The sequence below is a fragment of the Mycena indigotica genome (assembly GCF_014461135.1).
Source record: "Mycena indigotica strain 171206Taipei chromosome Unknown Mind.scaff0003, whole genome shotgun sequence".
Lineage (NCBI taxonomy): Eukaryota > Fungi > Basidiomycota > Agaricomycetes > Agaricales > Mycenaceae > Mycena > Mycena indigotica.
The window spans coordinates 3927130-3951705 of NW_023503002.1; the positions used below are offsets into that span (position 1 = coordinate 3927130).

The 24576-nt window shown below is 52.3% G+C and overlaps 3 protein-coding genes across 3 annotated transcripts; all 3 read left to right on the forward strand.

Moving 5' to 3' along the window:
• Positions 1–3510: 3510 nt before the first annotated feature.
• Positions 3511–5393, forward strand: MIND_00386400 (uncharacterized protein; the record flags this gene model as incomplete). Its single annotated transcript, XM_037360695.1, has 2 exons — positions 3511–4259; positions 4313–5393. The coding sequence occupies 2 exons, from the start codon at positions 3511–3513 to the stop codon at positions 5391–5393; spliced, it is 1830 nt and encodes a 609-aa protein (XP_037223580.1).
• A 6317-nt stretch (positions 5394–11710) lies between these two features.
• Positions 11711–14048, forward strand: MIND_00386500 (Asparagine synthase; the record flags this gene model as incomplete). The annotated part of the gene is made up of 6 exons (XM_037360696.1): positions 11711–11861; positions 11915–12101; positions 12153–12423; positions 12480–12780; positions 12828–13578; positions 13637–14048. The coding sequence occupies 6 exons, from the start codon at positions 11711–11713 to the stop codon at positions 14046–14048; spliced, it is 2073 nt and encodes a 690-aa protein (XP_037223581.1).
• Positions 14049–15065: 1017 nt separating this feature from the next.
• On the forward strand, positions 15066–16244 carry MIND_00386600 (uncharacterized protein; the record flags this gene model as incomplete). The annotated part of the gene is made up of 5 exons (XM_037360697.1): positions 15066–15153; positions 15206–15386; positions 15431–15474; positions 15524–15692; positions 15746–16244. 5 exons carry the CDS (start codon positions 15066–15068, stop codon positions 16242–16244), a joined length of 981 nt encoding a protein of 326 aa, XP_037223582.1.
• Positions 16245–24576: the final 8332 nt, after the last annotated feature.

Below are 24576 nucleotides of genomic sequence, written 5' to 3' on the forward strand. Positions count from 1 at the left end.
ACAAATGCTCTAATAGAGTTTCTAAAGATGAAGTGGTGTTTCTGGGTGGAGGTTCTTAGCTTGATAGGATACATTGGGGAGACAATCTATCAGATTCAGAGTATTGTTAGTAGGTTAAATAAGGAGGTAGGCCACTGTCAAGTCACAATGCACTTATGGTTGACATTTTTGGATGAGTAGGGTCAGGGCCAGGAGCTTTGGAATCAGCTAGAGGATATAGGAAGATTTCTGGAGGTGTTTGGGAAATGTATCAGTCAGAGCACACCTCATTTGTATGTCTCAGCTCTATGGCAAATTCCAAGGCAAGCAAAATGTCATGAGTTGCTGGATGAATACAGAATAAAAGGCTTGATTATCAGCCAAGGCTATTGGACAAACTGGCCCACATTCCTGTTTGACATTCAAGCAGAGAGTGTAGTCAGTGCAGTAGTATTCTCCCCAGATAACAGAAGAATTGCTACTGCTTTGCATGACAAGAGAGTCTGCATATGGGATGCAGCAAGTGGTGAGCCAGTGGGAGCTCCTCTTATAGGTCACAGAGAGTATATTGAATGTATTGCCTACTCTCCAGATGGCAAAAGGATGGATTGTCTCTGGGTCAGAGGACAAAACAGTCCGCATTTGGGATGCGGCAAGTGGTCAGCCAGTGGGAGCTCCTCTTATAGGGCACAGACAGTGTATTCAATCAGTTGCATTCTCCCCAGATGGCAAAAGGATTGTCTCTGCATCAAGAGATAAAACTATTCGCATTTGGAATGCAGCAAGTGGTGAGCTAGTGGGAGCCCCTCTCACAGGGCACTTAGATGCTGTACAATCTGTTGCATTCTCCCCAGCTGGCAAGAGAATTGTCTCTGGGTCAGATGACATGACAGTCCGCATTTGGGATGCAGCAAGTGGTGAGCTACTTGGAGTGCCTCTCACAGGACACAAAGGGTGGGTCAAATCTGTTGCTTTCTCCCCAAATGGCAGGAGAGTTGTCTCTGGGTCAGGTGACAGAACAATCCACATTTGGGATGCAGCAAGGGGTAAACCAGTGGGAGCTCCTCTCAGAGGGCACAGAGATTGGGTTCAATCTGTTGCCTTCTCCCTAGATGGCAAGAAAATTGTCTCTGGGTCAGATGATAAAACAGTTTGTATTTGGGATGCAGCAAGTGGCAAGCCAGTGGGAGCTCCCTCTCAGAGGGCACAGAGATACGGTTCAATCTGTTGCTTTCTCCCCAGATGGCAAGAGAATTGTCTCTGGGTCAAGGGACAGAACAGTCCGTGTTTGGGATGCAACAAGTAGTGAGCCAATAGGTACTCGTATTGTAGGGCACACAAATTGGGTTGAATCCGTTGCCTTCTCCCCTGATGGCAAGAGAATTGTCTCTGGATCAAATGATGAAACTATCCGTATTTGGGATACAGTAAGTGGTGGACCAGTGGGAGCTCCTCTCAGAGGGCACATAAATTGGGTTCAATCTGTTGCCTTCTCCCCAGATGGCAAGAAAATTGTCTCTGGGTCAAAGGAAAGAACAGTCTACATTTGGGATGCAGCAAGTGGTGAGCCAGTGGGTGCTCGTATCACGGGGCATGAATCTTGGATTCGATCTGTTGCCTTCTCCCCAGATGGCAAAAGGATTGTCTCTGGGTCAGATGACAAAACACTCCGCATTTGGGATGCAGTAAGTGGTGAGCCAGTGGGAGCTCCTCTCACAGGACACAAAGGGTCAGTTCAATCGGTTGCCTTCTCCCCTGATGGCACAAAGATTGTCTCTGGGTCATATGATGAAACAGTCCGCATTTGGGATGCAACAAGTGGTGAGCCTGTAGGAACTCCCCTTACAGGGCACAGTCATTTTGTTCAATCTGTTTCCTTCTCCCCAGATGGCAAAAGGATTGTCTCTGGCTCAATAGACAAAACACTCTGCATATGGGATGCAGCAAGTGGTGAGCCCACAGGAGCTCCTCTTATAGGACACAGTGATTATGTTCGATCTGTTGCCTTCTCCCCAGATGGCAAGAGAATTGTCTCTGGGTCAGATGATAAAACAGTTCGCATTTGGGATACAGCAAGTGGTAAGCCAGTAGGAGCTCCTCTCCGAGGGCACAGAGATTCTGTTAAATCTGTTGCCTTCTCCCCAGATGGGAAAACAATTGTTTCAGGGTCAAGTGATCACACAATCCGCTTATGGGATAGCACACAACAGAATAATCATTCCCTATCTTGGAATATGAATGATGATGGCTGGGTTCTCTCCCTCACTCGGAATCTATTATTCTGGCTACCTCCCCATCACCGCCGTGGCTTCCGTATGCCACTGAACACCAGGATCATTGGTTTTCCCGAGGTAGTCTTTAACTATCAGCACTTTGTTCATGGAGAGGATTGGGCTTCCTACTATCAGCTACCTTCCTCTTGATGACTACTTCAATAGTACTTACATTTGTGTCATCCTCAGCCCTCCATGTCTCCCTAGTGTAGCCTATGATAACATACATAGGATTTATAGATAGTGTACTGTAGTGCTTTAATCAATTGTCTGTGTCAAACCCTGGGTTCAAGAAACCTTTTTCTTCAACTTTTCAACCTTCTATTCTGGCCTGGTTGATAAGATAAGACAAGGGAGATAAGATGGATGATAAGATGGTGATTGGATCATTAGATGTCAATGCTGATGTTGATTGACAGTGTAGAGTTTGTGGGTCTCAGTGCCGCCTTGAAGGCCTCCAATAAGGGGCCTAGGAAGCCCCAGCAACACCTAACAAAGACCAGCGTCGACCGCGGTTCACACTGGACTTTGATCTTTGCGTTGTGTGCGCGGGTCGGGGGAGTAGCTTGTGCAAGAGCCAACAGCGTTGGCGAGCTCCATGAGGCTTGTGGTGGGAAGCCCGGGCAGTGTCCAAAGAAGTGTGGACCCCTAGCAAATGGGAAGCACACACATATAGAGCTCCGCGGCCGTCGCGGGCCCGGCTGGTGGTGTCCCTCGCCCAGGCTCCGCCGGTTGACAGGCTCCAACTGAGCCGGCCGCCCTCCATAGTGATGTCCACGCCTGCGCCGTCTGGGCCGTCAGGGCTTCATCATGACCGACCGGGAGCGGCCGTGGCCGTGGTTGGATTGAGCACTCCTAGCTCACCCCTTCGCGTCGCCGCCGGCGTGCATCCGCTTATTAAGCGCCCACACATCACATATCAAGTCAGCGCGCGCGGCTCGGCGGGTATGCGGGTCGTCGCGTTGCGGATATCGGACATCGGATGGCGAATCGGATACGCATCGTTCGCTGCATCATCTCCGCTGACATCGATCGCTACTCGACAATTGGCGTCACGGCACATCAATCAGATGCCACGTCGCCCCTTGTCTTCCGCGCCCATCTCGAATCCATCTTCTCCATCTGCGAGGGAGTCGCGAAGCAGCCCCCGATCTGGCGGATGGCTACCCACTGATCGATCGGGGCAAGGACGCGCGGCCTGCTATAGAAAAGCAAGGGACTGGGTCCGCCTATCCGACTTCCCCACATACGACCTACCATGGCCACCGACCACCTCACCGTGTACCCCCTGCCCACGCTCGACCGCCTCGGCGTCGCGGCGTCCGCGCTCCCCGAGGCGCCCGACGTCCCCGCGATCGTCGGCGCGTGGCTCACCGCGCTCGGTGCCGCTGCCTCCTCGCCCTCGCCCGACATCTCGGGGCTGTTCATCCCCGACTCGCACTGGCGCGACATCCTCGCGCTCACGTGGGACTTCCGCACGTTCAACGGGCGCGACGCCGTCCAGGCCTTCGCGGCCGACCGCCTGAAGCTGGTCGACGCGGGCAGCATCAAGCCCGTGCCCGGCGCGATGCTGATGAAGCCGATGCCGGACCTCGTGTGGATCAACGCGATGTTCAGCTTCACGACCGCGCAGGGGATTGCCTTCGGCATCGTGCGGCTCGTGCCGGCGAGCGCGACAGAGTGGAAGGCGCACGTGGTGTTCACGAACCTGGAGAACCTGAAGGCGCACCCCGAGCAGATCGGGGCGCTCAGGGACGGCGCGCCGAACCACGGGAAGTGGGTGAGCGGGCGCGAGAAGGCGCTCGCGGCGTACGAGACGGAGAGCCCGACGGTGCTCGTGATCGGCGGCGGCCAGAGCGGGCTGAACCTCGCAGCAAGACTGAAGGTGCTCGGCGTAAGGACGCTGATCGTGGAGAAGAACGCGAGAATTGGAGATAACTGGCGCGAGCGGTACGAGGCGCTGTGTCTGCACGACCCCGTGTGGTACAACCACCAGCCGTACTTCCCGTGCGTGTCAAATGAAGTCTTCCTTTCTTCTGACACTGACGTTTTTGGGGCAGCTTCCCGACGACGTGGCCGGTGTACACGCCCGCGAAGAAGCTCGGCAACTGGCTCGAGAACTACGCGGATGTGCTCGAGCTGGACGTGTGGACGGCGGCGACGGTGCTCTCCGCCGCGCCTGATGCCAATGGCCGCTGGTCCGTGACGGTGTCGCGCGCCGGGAAGCCGGACCGGACCTTCACGGGCGTGCCGCACGTGGTGTTCGCGACGGGGATCGGCGCGGGCGAGGGCCGCGTGCCCGAGTACCCCGGCGCGGGCGAGTTCAAGGGGACGATCATCCACTCGACGCAGCACAAGCGGGCCGCGGACTTTGCGGGGAAGAAAGTGGTTGTCGTCGGCGCGTGCACGTCCGCGCACGACATCGCGAGCGAGCTCGTCGAGCAGGGCGTCGACGTCACGATGTACCAGCGCTCGCCGACGTACGTCATCTCGCAGAAGACGCTCGCGCAGCACATGATGCGGCCTATCTACTGGGAGGGCGGCCCGCCCACCGACGTCGCGGACAAGCTCGCCGCGAGCTTCCCCCACCTGGCGAGCATTGAGCTGAATAGGCGCCGCACGAGCGCGCTGGCGGGCGCGGACAAGGCGCTGCTCGATGGCCTCCGCGCACGGGGCTTCAAGCTGAACAACGGCGTGATGGACGCGGGGCTGCTGATGAGCGCGGTCACGCGGGTCGGCGGGTACTACATGGACGTCGGCGCGTCGCAGCTCATCATCGACGGCAAGATCAAGCTCAAGGCCGATTCGCTGCTCGCGTCCTATACCCCGACTGGTCTCTCCTTCGAGGACGGCAGCGCGCTGGATGCCGACGTCGTGATCTACGCGACGGGCTTCGGGGACGTGTCAGCGTTCATCCGCAAGCTGTGCGGGGACAAGATCGCGGACACGATCCGGCCGGTGTGGGGGCTCGACAAGGAGGGCGAGATGAACGGCGCGTGGCGCGACCTCGGCGTGAAGGGCCTGTGGTACATGACCGGCAACCTCAGCATGAGCCGCTTCCACTCCAAGCACGTCGCGCTCCAGATCAAGGCGATCGAGGAGGGCATTCTCAAGGACGGCGAGCGGTACAGCCTTGCGTGAAGTAGAGGGGGAAGGAGAAAAGATAAATGTATTTATAGGATCGTAGACACAAAAATGCGCGGTGTAGAGCAGAATATGAAGTCTTTTTTCTTGTCTGTTCGTTGTTTGGTGCAGGCTTTGTTGTGGCAGCTAAGGTTTGTCTCGCCGGCAGCGAGTTGATCTGATTCTGCGGTACCATCCGTCGGAAGTTCAACTCCGGATGGGCCGCAATACATCCTCTCGATTTTTTCACCTTCTTGCATAACGTGCGTTTCCTTCCGAAAACATTTTGAAGAGAACAGGCCCGTGCGTATTCGATGTGCGTGCCGGTCGCGACCACAGGCACTGTCTGATGCATATGCAAGCGGTAACCGTACTAGTAATCTGATTATTCATATCGTTAACGTTTGTTTCCTAGGGCAAGATCCGCACTGGGTTGACCTCAGTCTGCGACACCATCCGTTCGATGTTCGACGCCGGAGGGGCCGCCTTGGGATGAACGCAGGAGCAAGTATTGTGAATATTGACTTTTTCTCCGGTACACTTAGTGCTAGCCAAATACAAATATAATATGGAATTGATATATTATATTATATTCATATCATATTTGCATACTTGGGAGAATATTATATTCATATTTCCTCTCAGATATTCAATATGATATGAATATATTCAAATATAATGTATTGGTTTCAAATGTCTGCCAAACTCACCTTTGGCCATTCCTTGGTAATGATACCAATTGACACTGTCTTTGTTGGGCAGATATCAGATATTGTATACTTGAGGCAAAAGGATACTGTAGTATTTTATTCAATTTTATGGGCCAGTGATCTGTGACACCTGTAACAGGAATGTGCAACTCAGTTAATAGCCAACTTTGATGTCGCCTCCTGCCTTATATGGTATGTCTGTACACTATGAGTGCAGAAAATTTAGAAATTTACCATTTTGGGCCAGTTTAGGACCTTAGAAACTTGTTGTTGTGACCTGTGACTGGCACAAGAATTTCAGTCAAAAATGTTAATGTAGGATTAATCAAAATAGTATACTAGATGTTCCAAAGATATACTAAAATCAGGAATAGTTAAATACTTAAGTATAATTGAATATTCTTAGGCAGCAATATGATATATTCATAATATATTATATTATATTCAGGTATATTAATATTCAAGGTACTGACATCATATTATATCAACAATATTCAGAATATATTCAAGATTTATTCAAAGATATTTATTTATGGCCAGCACTAGGTACACTGGCATTGTCTGGCAAGTAATGTGATTATTCTCTGCCAGCGCCATGTTGTCGCTGTCGTCTGCCCGAGATCTCTTTCGGTGTGAGTGGGCATAATATATTATAATCATATCATATTCAGAGCTCCAACCCAATAATATATTTGTAGTATAGTATAATCATATTCAGCCGCAAAATATGAATATGTTATGAATATATTCAACTATAATCTAGTATGCCTATCTCTTGATATATTTGACATATTTGCTGCTAGAAAAAAAAATCAAAAACATACAATACATGCTGGATTGTCAGGGAAACTTCCTTTCAGGCCTCTCTACTTCTGGCCTGGGTTATATAGGACTCTCAAAATACGATCAGGGGCATTGCCACTAGTGTTAGGTTGGCTAGTAGACACTTGATCAGAGGTTCTACACTATGTTTAACAGGGTCAACCCACAAAGTGATCACTCCTGACACTTATTCCTACTAGGAGTAATGTATGAATCACCATGAATAATAGATACTTAATATGTGACATTTATCAGAAGTAGGGCTAACCCAGACTAAGATTAGTACTATGACTGAGTACATAGACTGAGAAAATTGCTGTGATCATCCATTTTACTATAGTTGAATATTCTGTGACTATAATATAATATAATATATTCAAACATTATCATATTCAAGTGATCCACCAAGGGCATAATATATTCATAATATTCTGAATATATTCAATATTTAATCAACCATAATATAATTCTGGCCAGCACTAGTTCCTCATCTCTAGCTTGGTGCCCCTCATATGTTTGCAGCCAAGCTGCCAAGGTCTAGCTAGCCGGCAGTGAGTTCATATGATTCCACGCTGGTAAATGTTTAACTCCGGATGGGCCGTATTCCCTGCCATGATTGTACCAAACTGGTACATTTTCCCTCCTTTCTTGGTTTCCTTCCCATGATAGATCTATTTGAGATTTGTTACTAGCAGCTCCGGAGTGTGCATGCAACAGCCAACAAGATGAGTATCGGCTTGTCTGCGAGCCATTACCTACCATCATCCATGTAAGGCCTGTGATGTATCCAAATGCGCAGTGTAGAAGAGTGTAGAGTAGAATATGAAGTCTTATTCTCGTTTCTCTTTTGGTTGTGGCAGACTTGCAGTTACTGAGGTCCTCACTGGCAGCAAGTTGGACTAACTATGCGATATCCTTCGTTCAATGTTCAACTCCGGATGGACTGTAATGTAATGGGAATGGAGTGAATTTTTTCTTGTTTTTCTTTTCTTCCAGGTACCAGAACAGAATTTTGGGCCGCACTCCAAGGGTTCAAGATCAGTCAGAAAATTTTTTCCGACCCTCCAGGGACCCTCCTGCCATATAGGGTAATAGGTTCCCACGATTAAATCGGTACAGACGCTAGACTTAGACTGCCACTTTGGTTTGCTGTCAGGAACTTCTGGGCTAATTTGGGACCCACAATAACCTGGCAACAGTGTTGATACTTTGCCGAGTACAACACCCAATGGACCGCACTTCTCTACTGTCTTATCTTGGGCTTGGGAGGAAGCCGAGCCCCAGCCCTCGGCTAAGGGGGCTTGGAGAACTTGGGGCCTGAAGCCCTCCGGCCCTACCTCTTAATGCAGGAGGGCTTTGGCGGCCCCAAGCCCAAGCCCCAGGCCCTGGCAAGCCCCGCCCCAGGGCCGGGCTTCCAAGGGCTTGGCCGGGCCGGGCTTCACGGCTTGGGCCCGGCCCTAGTCAACACTAGGCCTCATGCTCCTTGGCACCATTGTACCACAAGCCCTTGCTGCACTGTGTGTATCTACTCTCTTCTCCCTGGCAGGCTACAAGCTCAAATGCACTAACCAACACTCGAGTCACGCCAGCAGTGCACCTCTTTCCGGCGAGCATATCAAGGGGGGTTCAAGATTCAAAACATGGATATATAGGGTCGGAAAGTTTTTTTTTCCGACCCTCTGGGAACCCCCCCTCCCCCCTCCTGCCATATATAGTAATATATCCTCACAATTAGCATCATGTGATGTTGTGACCACTGATGCGATCAAAAAAGGGCATAATATATATATATGTATGTGTGTATGCATGTGTGTAGGTAGGTATCTATTTGCCTGACACCTTCAAACACACATGGCAGGCCATATTAACTCTTTAATATGTTCACCTTCCATCAATTACTTGATGATGGGTCTATGGTAAGATAGGCTATCCCAGCTTATGGGCTTGAAAGTATATAGATATAAGTATAGGGGGTTGTGAGCTATAGAAATTGGAGTGTAAAAACTATGTTTTCAGTGTCTTTATACCCATATAATGCTTAAATCTTTTATCTACAAAAACTTTTTTACTTCCCAGGGACCCCTACCCCATCTGCCTGATAAGAATCTTGAACCTCCCAAAGCCAAGGTCTAGCTTGCTGGCAGTGAGTTGGGCTGGGTATGTGATACTATCTGTACCATGTTCAACTCTGGATGGGCTGCAATGTAGTAAAAACAGCAGAGCTTTTTCTTTATCTTTTCTTCCAGATACTGAAACAAAACAGACCTGTGTGGATACCCCTGCCAGCTGCGCCAAATGTTAGCTTGTCTGTTGAATACTCAAGCAGTAAGTGCCTGTAATCTGATTATTTATATCATTGGCTTGCTTTGTGGCTCAGGGCAAGATCTGCAGTAGATTGACCTCAGTCTACAATGCTATATATTTAATATTTGATGCCAGATAGGCTGCACTTAACCAAATTTAAGTAAGAAGTTTTTGTGCCCTAATTACTAGTTTTGTACACAGGTTGGCCAGTGGATTGGATGAGGAAAGACCCCCCTCAGTACTAGTAATTTGGGTCAAATGTGGGCATGTAATACTGCCGCCCTTTAATCACCTGGTCAGTCACATGTCACATACACCTGAATCTGACGATTTTTCTTCATCAGTCATGTTCATTTACCCAAATTTTGCACCCAAAGACGTCCAAATATAGTATTTTCACTCCATTCTGGTGCCTTCGGCGCCAAAATTAACTAATGGGGACAGCCTGGCCAAATTGCCAAGTTTTTCAGGCATGTCACAGCCTTCAGGCCATGATAAATTGAATAAAATGGAACAGTATGTGCTACTTTAAACCCTATTGTCCTATTTAACCTTAAGTATTACCTTGTGTGCACAGTGTAGAGTAGAAACATAAAGTATTTTGTTTGCAGCTAAGTTCAGGCTTGCCAGCAGTGAGTTGAGTTGATCTGAGTCTGTGTTACCATTTGTGCAATGTTCAACTTCAGATAGGCTGCAATTCACGGGACAATTAGGCCCCTTTGACTTTTTTTCCATCTCCAAATATTTACAAACAGTGGTGATAACACTTAAATGGCCTTGGGCAAACTTAAATACAAATAAATAATTCAAATGGTACTGTACAAGCTGGTTTTTGTAGAAAGTTCATGAGTAAGTTTCTAAAATAATATTTTACAATATATTATGGCAGAGCCATACTAATAATATAAATAATATAATTGTAATAACCATGATAATGAATATGACCTAATAGTAGATTGTAATATAATAATTGTTATATAATAATGGCCAGCACTAGTTGAATGTGCAACCAAATGTCAACTTTGGATGGAGGGACCAGGAGTGGCTTGCTGCCTGCTACAACAAGCTACAGAGCTTTCTGGTGTACTTGAAAATCAATTATGACCAGGGCATAATATATATTATATTTATAATTTATGCATATTTATAATTTATGCATATTCATAATCACTCATATTCAGTGGGTCTGAATATGCTGAGGGCATAATATAATCATATTTATTCGAATATACTCAAAATATATTCTACCATAATATAATTGTGGACAGCACTAGATAAATACAATCGGGGCATACAGCAGTAATCTGATTATTCTCTGATCACTGTCATGTTCATTGTCGTTGTCGTTGTCGTTGTCGTTGTCGTGGACTGACAGCTTCGCGGGATCTCTTTCAATGGTTCCTCTTCTCCAACTTCGCACTCCGGATATGCTGACCGCGCCGCGGGGCGTCAGCAAGAGCGGGTATTCCGCATGGGGCTCCAACGATGCATACCGCTGGCGATCGTGCATTCGAAGCGCGACGTCTATCAGGGCGCGGAAGAAGTGCTATATGGTTAATAGAGTATAGAGTATACCGGAAGATAAGAGATCTGGGCGGATAGGCGGAAAGCGGAGGTGGAATCAGCGTACGGCATGGCGCGTGCTGGTGGTTTAGCTCTCGAGCAGTGAATGTGAGTAAGGTCAGGAGGGCAAAATCTGGCGCGATCGTGAGGTAGGCCGGCGCCGCCTCGATTGGGGGACAGCGAAGCACTTGAAGTGGCAGCGTCGCGCCAGCGTCGAGGCGTTAACTCAGGAAGATCCGAGTCATTCGTACAAGCTGCGGCGCGAAGACCGGGGTATGACAATGGACGATACGCATCTTCCAAGCTCATCGATCACTATGCTGGGCATTGGATTTTGCTGCGGCTTCCACGCCCTAAACTAACATGCGCTGATCGGTCGATTGGATATTGCGCGCGGGGTTTTCTTCGTGCGCCTCCGGACACAACGCAGCGCGGGGCCTATTTCTGGCGTCGCCGAGGCGTGCGGGGCCCAACGAGCCCCGGTGCCTCGCCTTGACCGCGACGATCGTCGGAAGCTGATAAGGGATCTCCACTTCCTGGCAGCTCGATCGCGTGATGGTGATTGATGTGCTGGCGCTGCTTGTCACGAACATCCATCTTCTCTCCTCGCCCAGGCGAGCCCCCTCCGCATCCGCAGGGCCAATGGAAACGGGCGCTTACCCGTCGCCGAGGCGTCCCCGACATGCCCTGGCTCGCCCGCGCTGGTACGCATTATTCACGGAGGACAAGTCACGCCTGCACATGCATCTGGGAGCGCAACAGCTGTGCGAAGGGGCGTAACTGTCGCATGCTAAGCTCCCCCTCACAACACGGAACTGCCTATTGCGATCGCGCTGACGGAAGCGTGATAAATATGGCGATGGAGGCGGCTGGGCGGGAAAACTCTCCGTCCGCGTCTGCCCACCCACATCCACTGCCTCTCCCTCCCCAAGCAACATGTGTGGCCTCACCTCCGTATTCTACCCCGACGGCGTCACGCCCCCGCCCGCGGAGGAGACCCGGCAGAAGCTGGAGGCGTCGTGCAAGATGCTCGTTCACCGTGGCCCCGACTCCGAGGGCACGTATGTCTCTCCCGATGGCCGTCTCGGTGCGTTATTGTGTCTTCTGCTTAAGCTGCCCTGGGTCCTGATGACTTGCAAGGTTTCGGACACACCCGTCTCTCCATCATCGACTTGAAGACCGGCCAGCAGCCGCTCTCTGACGAGGAGGAGTACATCCACTGCATCGTCAACGGCGAGATCTACGACCACGACCGCATCCGCGCGGAGATGGTCGAGCAGGGCTACGTCTTCAAGACGAAGTCCGACTCGGAGCTCGTCGTCCAACTGTGAGTTGTCTACATCGTCTTTTTCTTGCTCGTTGCTTAATGACGCGGAAGATACAAGCGCGACGGCTTCAACTGCCTCCGCGATCTGCGCGGTGAATGGGCGTTTGTGCTCTATGACGCCCGACGCCGCCTGGTCTTCGCTGCCCGCGACAGACTGGGTATCCGCCCCCTCCACTACACCTACCACAACGGCGCCATCCTTTTCGCGAGCGAAATCAAGGCCTTCATTCCGTTGGGCTGGAAGCCGGAGTGGGACATTGAGAGCATCGTCGACAATGGAGAGTTTGCGGACGAGCGTACCACCTTCAAGGGTGTCTCTAAGGTGCGTTTGACCTTTCCTTCCTCCTGTTCCGGTTCATTGACGGTATAATGTTCTAGCTTGCCGCTGGCTTCTTCGCTGTCGCCCGCGCTGGTGGCACCCTCAAGACGGAGGCATACTGGGACCTTAGCTACTCCGACGAGACAAAGGTCAAGTACACCCAGACCGTTGACGAGATGATCGAGACTACTCGGGAGCACCTCGTCAAGGCCGTCCAGCTGCGTTTGCGCTCGGATGTGCCCCTCGCCTTCTATCTTAGCGGTGGAATTGACAGCTCTACGGTTGCGGGCATCTCTCAGAAGCTGCTAAAGGAGAAGAACCCCGATGCTACCATCACCGTCTTCACCCTCCATTATATTGGTGCGTTATTATGCTTTCTTTGATTCCTTTGGATTAACGTTCAACAGAGGACCCTTCCACTGACGAGTCACCCCTTGCCGAGCACACTGCCGAATTCATTGGCGCCAACCTCGTCAAGGTCCCCACCACCGAAGCCTTGCTCGTTGAGGTCCTCGAGGATACCATCTACCACGGCGAGCAGCCCTCCGCCACTTTCCACGCTTGCGGCAAGACCCTTCTATCCCGCGCTGTCAAGAAGGGTGGCTTCAAGGTCGTCTTGACTGGCGAGGGCTCCGACGAAATTTTCGGTGGATACCCCTGGTTCGGCCTTGACCTTCTCCAGGCTGCGGACCCATCTGGCGAAGCTCTTGGCCTTGATCTCCCCAACGAGAAGCAGCGTGCTGGCCTCCGTGCCGGCTACCAAGCCGCCAGTGGCTTGCCCGCTCGCCAGGCGAGCGAGATGGCTCCCGAGCGGGCGAATGCTCCCCGACCTCTTACCACCACCGCGTCCCACCTTGTCCCCGCCCGCGTCTTCTACGGTGTCAACACCGAGATGCTGAAGCCCGAGGTCGTCGCTGCATATGGCGCCGTCGATGTTGGCAGGCGGACGGAGGAGGGCGTTGATGCGCGGGTGCGGGAGATGTCGATCTCGGGCCGCTGGCACCCAATGCACGTGTCGCAGTACATCACCACCAAGACGCTGCTTACCCGCGCCATTCTGAGTGCCGTCGGCGACCGTGCCGACATGATGAACTCGATTGAGAGCCGTGCTGCCTTCCTCGACCACCACCTCGTCGACTATGTCAACAGCCTCCCTGCGTATGTCTTTACTTACCCTGTCATAGCTTGGGACTCGCTCACTTACCTGTCTTGTCAGATCACTTAAGATGCGCCCCATCGCCAACGCCCCCGACCAGAAGCCGCCCTACCAGCTCACCGAGAAGTGGATCCTGCGCCAGGCCGCGAAGCCGTTCATCTCGAACGAGGTGTACGAGCGGAAGAAGGTGATCTACAACCCCCCGCCGGCGCCCGCGGCGATCCAGGCGGACGGGCAGGGCGAGCTGCTCCCGCTGCAGAAGCACCTCAAGCAGCGCATCACGAAGGAGACCGTCGAGCGCCTCGGGTTCATCCGCTGGGACTACATCAAGGAGCAGCTCGACGCGTACCTCGACCGCCCCGCATTCCTCCCCAAGGGCGCGTTCGACCCCCGCGGCGGCATGCTCATGGCGGTGCTGAGCTATGTCGTGCTGCAGGAGCGCTTTGGCATCCCGACGTATGTCGCTGCATAGAGAGATGAACTTGAGTAGAATTAGAATGGCTTGGATGTGACAGTTTTATTAAAATTGCAATTTGTATTTGAACCAGTTACTTGTGGCAATTCCTGGATTCATCAGGAGTGAGTCCGAGTGACGGTCGTCGGGGACTTGTCGAGAACACAATACTTGGATGTTTGCGGAAGACATCTGTATACTTATGTCCGTATCATAACACGTGAATCAGTAGTATCACAGCAGGAAGTGGACATGCATATGGAGCCCCGATGCACTCCAAATCCAGTTTGCGACTAATGGAGAGAGACATGAGTTTGGAGAGAGGAGCCCCATAGGCCGCCGCAAGACCGCCTCATGGGGTGCGGCGGGAGGATCGCCGATGGAGGTTTGCGGAAAAAATTGTCGTCATCCTCCCACGCCGTCATGTTTGGTCCGAAACCGCCGACAACGGGTGTTGATACAAGTCACGTTATCTGCTGACGAGAAGCTCTCGCGTAAGCACATCTCTTTTGCTCTCAACCACGATGTCAAACCTTTGCCGCGCGCCAACTGTGCATTCCAGTGCAATTTTTGCCCAGTATATCTAGCCCACAGGTGTGTGCTTTGTTTGACTATGTACTGGTAATGACTTGAAAAGTCCCGGGCCCCATGCAGATTCCGGAAGGTCCCTTCCCAGCGTGACGTCCGTCGGCATGTCATTATCTGGCGAAGCCTGAAGTGGGTCTCTTGTGAGCTGGGGCGGCCGTTGGAGCAGTGGGCCGCGGCGTTCGAGCGGCGTAGAACATGGGATTGCCGTGAGCCCTCTTTTTGCTGGCGACGCCGACAGTGCCTTCAAGCCCATTGGTTAAAGGTTCCCACCGGACGCCATCTTACCCCAGGTCGTGTGTCATTTCTATGTCCGCCTGTCGGTATATTTCTGTCTCGTGGGGCCCTGTGCACACGGCAGCAAACGATGATGCAACACCCGTGGCGCCCGCAATCGTCGACCGCTGTGTATAAAAGAAGAGGGAAATGGCTTTCCACGATACTACAATTATGACTCACGACTCCCCCAACAAGAACCGCGCTCGGAAACCATGGACGGCCGAGGAAGATCGTCTGCTCCGGGGCGGAGTGGCTATTGGTGAGTGTTGTCAACGTCATCGCACTGTCACTTGCTTACGAGCGATCTGCAGAGGAGGGCAGGGGGTCCGCGCCTTCGCGATGGATGGCCATTGCGCAACACGTGCCTGGCCGCAGTAACAAGGACTGTCGCAAGCGATGGTACTCGAAGCTTACTGCTGACATAACACGAGGCGAATGGGCGTACGACGAGGACGCGCGGCTTATAAGTGCTGTTAAGCAGTGCGGACCAAGGTACGTTTTGTTTTCGTCCGTGTCCTCCAAAACCGATTCTGTAGATGGTGCCACGTCGCAGAAATTGTGCAGACGCGGAACAGTGACCGTGAGTACCGTACTACCCTCTCTCGCACGATGCTGACTGCCTAGCGAAGAGTGTGCCAAGGGCTGGAGCGATACTCTTGATCCCGCGATTGATCATGGTGCATGGTCGGAATCACAGGATAACCTCCTCATTGCTGCGGTGCAGGAGCAGGGGACAAAATGGTCGAAGATTGTGAAGAAGTACTTTCACGGAAGGACCGGGCTTGCGGCAAAGAATCGGTATGCAGAGGTTGCCTTGTGTGGTCATTGGCACCTATTGACATATACCTTAGATATAACTCCCTTACACGGAAGAAGTCATGTTCCTCGCGGCACTCGAGTCGCAGCGTTTCCGAGTCTGCCTTCACCTGTGGCAGTCCTGTGCCATTTGGCCCGCTCGATGTCTTGTTCCAAGACGTACCTGAGCCTCCTCCCATTGTTGCGCCCCAGCACGGATGGCCCGGGCAGCAGGCCACAGACGGCTTGCTCCCACCACCGCTAGATGACCATGCGATTAATGTGGCCCTGGGAATGTCGCTCCCGCTTCCGGTGCACACCACTACACCTGCGGCGCCTGTTGGCTCGTCATCTGTGGCACTCGACTCGGACATGAACAGTTTCCTACCAGCATTCCCGCCAGCCAATGTCCAGCCGGTTCAACCCGACATGAATGTTATGCCGTCATTTCAGGATTTTCAGTGGACCTTGGACTGTGACAGTGTTTCTACAGATACTTCTGGTACGACGAGTCTTGGATTGTCTACGTTTGGACATGTTGCGCCTTCTCGATAATATGCATGTATGTTACTTGACACCAGGTAATATTAAACATGGTAATATTAAACATACTACACAACTGATTGCTCAATTACCAACTTGAAGTGTATCTTTGACTCAAAGCAATAACCACGATAATACTGTGGTATGTGTCATGTATTAATTTGGCTTCTTGTGAACTTGATGGATGACTGATAGACAAACTACAATAATTCAAGGTCTCAACTCAATGTGTAGGAGTCAAGCCATAATTTCAGCCTCAAATTCCACCAGACTGATTCAGAATCACCAACTCATTACCCCCCAGTCCCAATGTCTACCAACAGCTCAATCGCTGGCTTGGCCTTCTCTGACTATAACTGGATTCAGCTAACTGCCAGTGGAGCATTCACGAGTTGCAATGTAAATTGCACGCACCTTCTGTCTCCTCATCTCCGTGTATAGAATCGCCATTAGCACAAACATTTGCTCACTTTCGTCCTGCATCTGCGCGGGGAACTCAATGGTGGCCTTATCGCTCCCCCGCAGAAGATGGCCTTTGTGCGCCAGAAAGTGGACGGTGCCGAATGGCGCTTGCTCGCATACTGCCTGGATGCCTTGCTCGGGTTTGCGGTGCACGTCCACGTTGTATGTCTTCCCAGCCCAGCACCACACTGTGTCCCTTGGCAAGAGCAATGTACCCTGGCATTTATCGCGTCAGCCTCACCAAGCCACAGCCAATGACAGCAGCTGGCTTACCCGATGCGTGCGGACGTCTCCTAGCACATGCTCGACGCCGTCAAGCGTGATCGTCTTCCCCCGCCAGTCGATTGCTCCCACTGTTCCACCGCGTGCTTGTATCTCCGTGCGCTTTTTCCCCAACATGCCGTCTGTGGAGCTGATTGTGTAGTAGACCGCGCCGTCAGCGTCAGCAAGGGTGCAGTCTACTAGATGCTTGTTCGAGAAAGTAAGGATGGTCATGGGTGCATGTGAATATTCACTTCTCTCAGAGTGCCCGGAGCGCTTCCTTCTTATACGGACTATTGGGCATGGAAGTATAGTTAGTTTGAGATCGTCATAATTACATCAGTGGAGTACTTATGGAGTACTTAATTCAAGTTTGACTACAATAGATTTGATCAAATACGCAGAAACAAGTGGTGTGGTTAGTACCCTGGTCCGCACTCCGGAGGCAGTGGCATTCCACTTTGACTTCCGAGATGTTATTCAAGAGTAGCTGGTCTGAATACAAAGCTTTCCGGCCAGGCCATCAAGGACTTGGCTAGTATAACAAAAATACCACAAATTCAAAACTTTTCTTTCCCAACAGAGAGGTGAATTGAAATTTATCTATTTAAATTTCAATTCACCAAGAAAAGTTTTGAATTCAGAAATAAGTGCCAAATTGCCATATATATATGGCTACAATTTGTAGCAAATAAATACACCAAATATGCCATAAGATCCCATTTTTGCCTGAATCCCTGGTGTGATGGCCTTCCTAAATATCTGTTGCTAGTATATATTGAGTGCAATCCAAGTCACTAACTTTCTCAATTTATGGGCAATCTGAGAATATTTACTTGTAAATAACCTTAGATACAACTTGCTCACAGTACTGGGTGCAAGACATCACTTACAGCTTTACGTCCCAATTATGATTGGTCATATTTTACAGCTTTTATTTTACACATTTAGGACTTTAACAGCAGTGACCCAAAAATGGAAGTGTGAAGCAAATTAATTGTGAAAGTCAATGCCAAACATGTGCATACATTCACACAACATCTGCTTAATATAAGAGTAATTCTGCTTTCGGGACCATTTTTTAGCTGAAACCCTGGTATATTCATAGCATCTCTGTATTACTTATCAAATACAGTTGCTAAAATCTTTTAATTCTTCCAACCCCTTCCCTTCACCCCTACAGGCCCTACACAGCACCCATCCGATCCGCCCTGGGACCTGGCACCCATCCGATCCATCCCTAATATTCTAGTGTATAAAAACCATACTTACAGAATGTAGTTGTTAGGCTAATATTGTCTATTCTCCGGGCTGAACCCCATCTTTCGTGCTCCTTAGACCCACTCGAAGTCGGACCACCCGACGCCCCAATACGGCCCGAGCCCGACGCTGACAGAATATTAGCCTCCCCCACGAACACAAGAAGTGCGACAAATGTCTACCGAGCACGACAGTACGATGGGCATCCCCGCGAACCAGGCGGACGAACGTGAAACACACGAGTAACCATCTCTCCTCCTAAGGAGTTCACGGGCAAAGCCAGCAAAGTAGATGCCTTCCTGGCAGACTGTTGGTTGGCCTTTGAAGCCTACGTGAACATTTATAACAACGAGGTACAAAAGATCTTGTACGCTCTCTCCTACATCAAAGGAGGAAGCACAGTCACATGGAATCATTGCAGCCTTCCGAGGGGGAGGCCCATGCTGAGATTGCCCAGCAGAAAATGTCAAGTCACGTACTAAAGCTCCTCACGACTGGCACAGGTGAGGTACCTCCACTCACCTGCAGGTTTTTTTGCTTAAAAAACAATACCTCCATCCCTAGCTGGTAGTAGGACACAAGGTACCTCCATCCGCGGATACAGGTACCTCTCATAGGTACCTGCGGATGGTAAGGGGTAATATTTATTGGATTATATATGAAGACAGTGATGGTCGGTTGTAAAGTGTTCATAAGCTTTAATAAATATTATTTTCTGCACTATCAATTGATTAGACAGGACCAAAAGCAGTATAAGTGAGTATAAGTGCATAAAGTACAGGTACCCATAACCTTTCGCACCAAGACCTCCATCCCCTACCATTCGTGGGAGAACAGGTACCTCCATCCGCAGATATGAAAACCTGCGGATGCGGATGTCACGTACCTGTGAAACCATCCGCAGGTCCAGCCACTCCTGAGGAGCTTTATTGACACGTACAGACCAAAGACATGGACGAGACCAGTTATTTCTGTGGAACTTAGATAGCATTTAGAAGTACCCCCATACATAAAATACATATAGTGGTTCCCCTCACCCACTTGGGATCATCGGAGCCGACCCAGTCGTCCTCCAAAGGCCAAAGTTAATTTACGAGGCAAAGCAAGAAACCCCGTCCGACACTACCACCACCAGGAAATGCACAACTGCACTTATGCCGGTCTGCTGTCACGGCTCTCTGGTTGCGTCGTGTGGGGCTGGGAGGCGCTCCAGGGTAGTAGACTACCCCATCATCACCACCTCCCGACCCACTAAAACCTGGAGCTCGACAGCGGGACTTGCCCAGTCCGCTGGGAGTGTGTCTTTGTTCATGAGGACTCAACGCCAGGTGTTGGTCACCAGTGTCGTGTTGAGAGCTTTCTTCTTCCATTTAAGCTTGTTGGTCAGTTGGCGGTCTAACTCAAGACGCAGGTCAAGCTGGCGGTACCATCTGTTGTGCGCCTCCTTCTCGCTTACTGGGCCCATGCTGTCCCGCTTGATTCTGTACTCATGGCGCATTTGCCAGATGAGGTAGGCGGCTTCAGACACGAGAATTCTGAATAGGCAGGTCAGCGCTCTGTCCACTTTGCCATTTCGGCCATGAGAGACCAGTTATTTTACCATCCTCGACTCCCTCAACAAGGTGGCGCACTACGATGACGTCAACCTCATCTGTGTTGCTAAGAATGGCATACTTCGGGCCATTATGAACACGGTCTATTGAAAGGACACCCTCCCTGACACCTATGAGGCCTGGAAGGCAGAAGCCATCAAACAGGACGGCCGCTACTGCATCTTTGACAAAAGTTATAAGATCAGCCACCCTCGGGCCAAGACGCCCCCGATGGCGCCCGCCCCCACAAAGAGCGGGTTCAGCAACCACAACCCATTCAACGGATGGTCCACAACATGGCGATCAGCGCCACTGGACCAGCTGTGGCCGCACCCCTTCGAGAATGGGCCTGAACTAGAAGAGTTCGTATGAACTGGGTACACCCATAACGTTCCCGATGTTCCTGTTCTCGAAGCACAATCCTGTTATCGACTGGCGCGAAGGAGCGGGAACGAGGTTGAATATCTCGGGGTGATCGTCAGGAACGGGCAACTCCAGATGGACCCGGTGAAAGTCACGGGCGTGCATGAATGGCCCTGACCCCACAATTTGCAGGAGGTCCAAAGCTCTTTGCGGCGCATACGCCAAATCACTCACCCGACTGACCCGGAAAGACAGCCCATGGAAATGGGGACAGGAAGAGGAAGAAGCCTTTCAAATGCTGATAGTTCGGGTTATGGACGAACCGGTTCTACACTTCCCTACAGATCACGGGGTGTGGTGGGTCGAAGCAGACTCCTCTGACTTCGCTACTGGGGCCGTCCTTTTGCAGGAACAAGAGGGGAAGTGGATGACTATTGTGTTCCTCTCCCGGGCCATGAACGACACCAGGTGCAACTACGACATTCATGAATGCTCGCGATCATGCGCGCCCTGACCGATGCCATTACCTCCAGAACAGGGAAGAGAAACCTTTCGAGATCTGGACTGACTACAAGAATCTGGAGTAATTCATGACTGCCAAGAAGTTGAATCGACGGCAAGCATGGTGGTTGCTCAAACTGAGTGAATATCACATCTCACTCCTACACAAACCCGGGGAAAATGAATGGTCATGCCGACACTTTATCCAGAAGAAACGGGTATGACACTGGGAAAGGGGACAATCAGGATATCGTGCTATTGCCGGCGGGACTGTTCCATGCTTACGCTGGAACATACTGAAAGAGATGGTCTGATGGACTCGATCCGACGGCCACAGAAGAAAAGGTCCTCAAACTCTGGGAAGAGGGCGAACCTGAAGGCTGGGAGCAACACGACGGTTTCAAGACCCTGTCAGGGGAACCTCCCTTTCGGCCCCTCGGAGACGATTCCGATTCCGGTCCGACTCCGGCTCCGACTCCGGTGATCGCATCACCGCCTCCGTCAGGCGCATCGCCGCCCCCGCCTGGCGATCCCCCTGGGACCTGGCCTGCGACATGGCGCAGGCATACTGCACGGAGCAACGATCAACCTTGGCGCGTCAAGAGCGCAGTATATAGTTCCGCTACCTAGCAGGCGGACCCTTAGAGTTTCTTCTCTTTGGATCCTCCCCTGCTAGGTCAGCCTCACTTGTATTTGCTTACTTCTATTCACTCTTTGGATCCTCCCCTGCTAGGACCTTGATCTCAGGCCTCCGGGGTTGCCCTTACAGCAGAAGAAACTCTCTACGGGATCAACCGGACAAGATTGCTAGGTTCGGCGCTGACTCAGGCTCGGAATACGAGTCCGTTCCGCCCTCGTCACCCCCCCTACCACTTGTCCCCTCCTCCTCTGTCACTCCTGTCATCCCCGCACCTGTCATGCCTTCCGGAGCTACTCCTGACGCTGACACTCGGCTGGATGCACTCGAGGCGAAAATCGACCGCCTAACTGAGGCCCTTACTCTTCTCACCACCCAGGCTTCCGCTGCCGCTGCCGCCGCTAATACTGCTGGCGGACCCCAAACAACACCACCCCCGGAGACGTCGATTCTGACTCCGACTCCGGTTCAGGGCGATTCCGAGGCCCTCTTTGGCGACATCAACCTCGCCTCAAAATTGGTCTTGCGACCAAACCCTCCGTTCACCTTCAACGGCGATCGGAAAGCGGCCGCGCGTTTCTCTATGCGGGTCGCACCTACGCCCGCCTTGCCCCTGAGGCCTTCGTGGTCAACGGAGAGGCGAGCGAGGAAAAGGCCGTCCGCTATGCCATGTCGTTCATGGCAGAAGGACCCGCTCAGCAATGGGCGGAGCGCCACGGAAGCAAAGCCCCGTTTCCGTTTCCGTCCTGGGGCTCGTTCGTTTCCGAGTTCCGACTCCGGTTCGTCGAGGAGAATGAGCAAGATCATGCTCTCTCCAAACTGGAGACTTCCGCCTATCACATGGGCACAAAGGATGTCTACCAGTACACCGACGACTTGGAGGACCTGATGGACCTCGCCGGATTCGAAGACGCGTTGGTCAAGGTGACCAAGTTCCGCCACGGACTTGACCCCCTGATCAACAACGGAATCACGTCCTCGAACGACCCCCCGGACCTCCGGGACTACCTTAGCTGGCGCACCCGGGCCTTCCGTCAATACGAGGCCCTGGTCCGGGCCAAGCTGATCAAGTCAGCCGCCCCCAAGACGCCTGGCGGTTTGATTCGGACTCCGTTTCCGGTCAACCGCATCCCGGCTCCGGCCCCTTTCCGCCCGGTGGCTCCGGTCGTGCCACCCGTGGCCCGCGCCCCCGCTCCGGCGCCTCCAGCTCCCGTCCCCATGGAGTTGGATCGCACTAGGGCTCGGGGTGCCCCTCGTCGCGCCTGCTTCAGGTGCGGCGACCCAAACCATCTCGCCCGGGATTGCCCCTCCCCGCGGACGTCCGCTCAATGGACATCCTCGACGAGGTGATCCAACAACTCGGTGACGAGATGTTAGCGGAGTTGATCGCCCGCTACTCGGACACAGCTGCGCTGCCGGAAACAGTTGCGGAGTCGATGGCCGGAGAGGATTTTGTCCCCGCGACGAGTGACTGGTGTGCCCTCGTTCGCGTCCGTAAATCGTTTCGCTTGTTTGTATGACGAATCAATTCCTTTGCCCTACAACGAGCCTGAAACAAAAGACATACCCTCCCCGCCCCGTTTCGACTCCGTCTCCGACTTCGCCCGCGACTCCGGTCATCATCCTTCGCCGCCTCACTGCCTGGGAAAAGAAACTGCCCAAGCAGTACACTGTCGCTGCTTCCCCTGGAGTGAACTCCCTCCACCTCCCGTTGGAGCTAGAGTCCACTACCAGCGCTTAAGCTCTCGCTCTCTGGCCTGGTTGACTGTGGTGCCACCTCCGACTTTATCGACACGAACTATGTCCCGGAATGGCATTCCGGTCCGCACCCTGGCGCAACCGATTCCGGTCTTTAACGTTGGTGGCACTCCGAACGACGCCGGCTCCATCAACCAGATCGCGGACTTGGTCTTACGCTACAAAGGCCATTCCGAGCGTGTTCAACTTCGCCGTCACTCATCTTGGTAAACAAGACCTTATTCTGGGGTACTCCTGGCTGCGGAAGCATAACCCGGGAAATCAATTGGGAAACCAAGGAGGTCAAGATGACACGGTGCCCCCGCGGTTGCTCCACTTGCCGCGAGGAAGAACGCGTTGAACGGACTGAGCTACGGCGACTCCGGCTGCTCCAGAAGCGACTCCGCTCCGGCCCGTTCCCCTCGGTCTGCACCATGGACCTCTCTGGGCCTGACGACGGAGACGATTCCGTCTCCGGTGACGACTCCGCCCTGCCTGATCTGATGCCGGACTCCGACGATGATGAAGACGATGGTCAGCTTGAAGATGGTGACCGCATCTTCTACACCTCGTTCCGCCCCTCGGAGGAGATACGCGCTGGCAGTACTGTCTCACAGCGCCTGGCCGAAGCCTTCGCCAGGAACTCCGCCCCTGCGCCCTCCGAGATCCCGGACTGGGCTAAGGAGTTTCAGGACGTCTTCAACAAGGAGTCCTTCGACACGCTACCGGAGCGGAGAGCCTGGGACCACGCCATTGAACTCGTCCCCGACGCTAAGCCCACCAACTGCAAGGTGTACCCCATCTCGCCCCTCGAGCAACGCGAGCTCGACGCGTTCATCGAGGAAGGGCTTTCGACGGGCCGGATTCGCCCTCCAAGTCTCCGATGGTGTCTCCGGTCTTCTTCGTCAAGAAGAAGGACGGCGGACTCCGCCGTCCAGGACTACCGTGCTCTCAATGCGATGACTGTCAAAAACCGGTACCCCCTTCCGCTGATCAACGACCTCATCAACCGGCTCAAAGGCGCTCGTTACTTCACCAAACTCGACGTCCGTTGGGGCTTCAACAACGTCCGGATCAAGGAAGGTGACGAGTGGAAAGCGGCTTTCCGGACTAACCGAGGCCTGTTCGAGCCCTTGGTGATGTATTTCGGCCTGACAAACTCTCCGCGAGGTTCCAAACGATGATGAATGACATTTTCCAGGACCTCATCCTCTCCGGAGACGTCATGATCTACCTTGACGACATCCTGATCGCCCATTCCGACCTCCGGAAACACCGGCAGATCGTTCAGGAGGTCTTGCGGCGACTCCGAGAGCACAAGTTGTACCTCCGAGCGGAGAAGTGCGACTTTGAAAAATCGTCAATCGAGTACCTCGGAGTCATCATCTCCCACAACCACGTCGAAATGGACCCCGTCAAAGTCGCAGGCGTCTCCGCTTGGCCGACTCCGGAAAACAAGAAGGACATTCAGCAGTTCCTTGGGTTCGCTAATTTCTACCGCAGGTTCATTCGGGACTTCTCGACCCCGCGC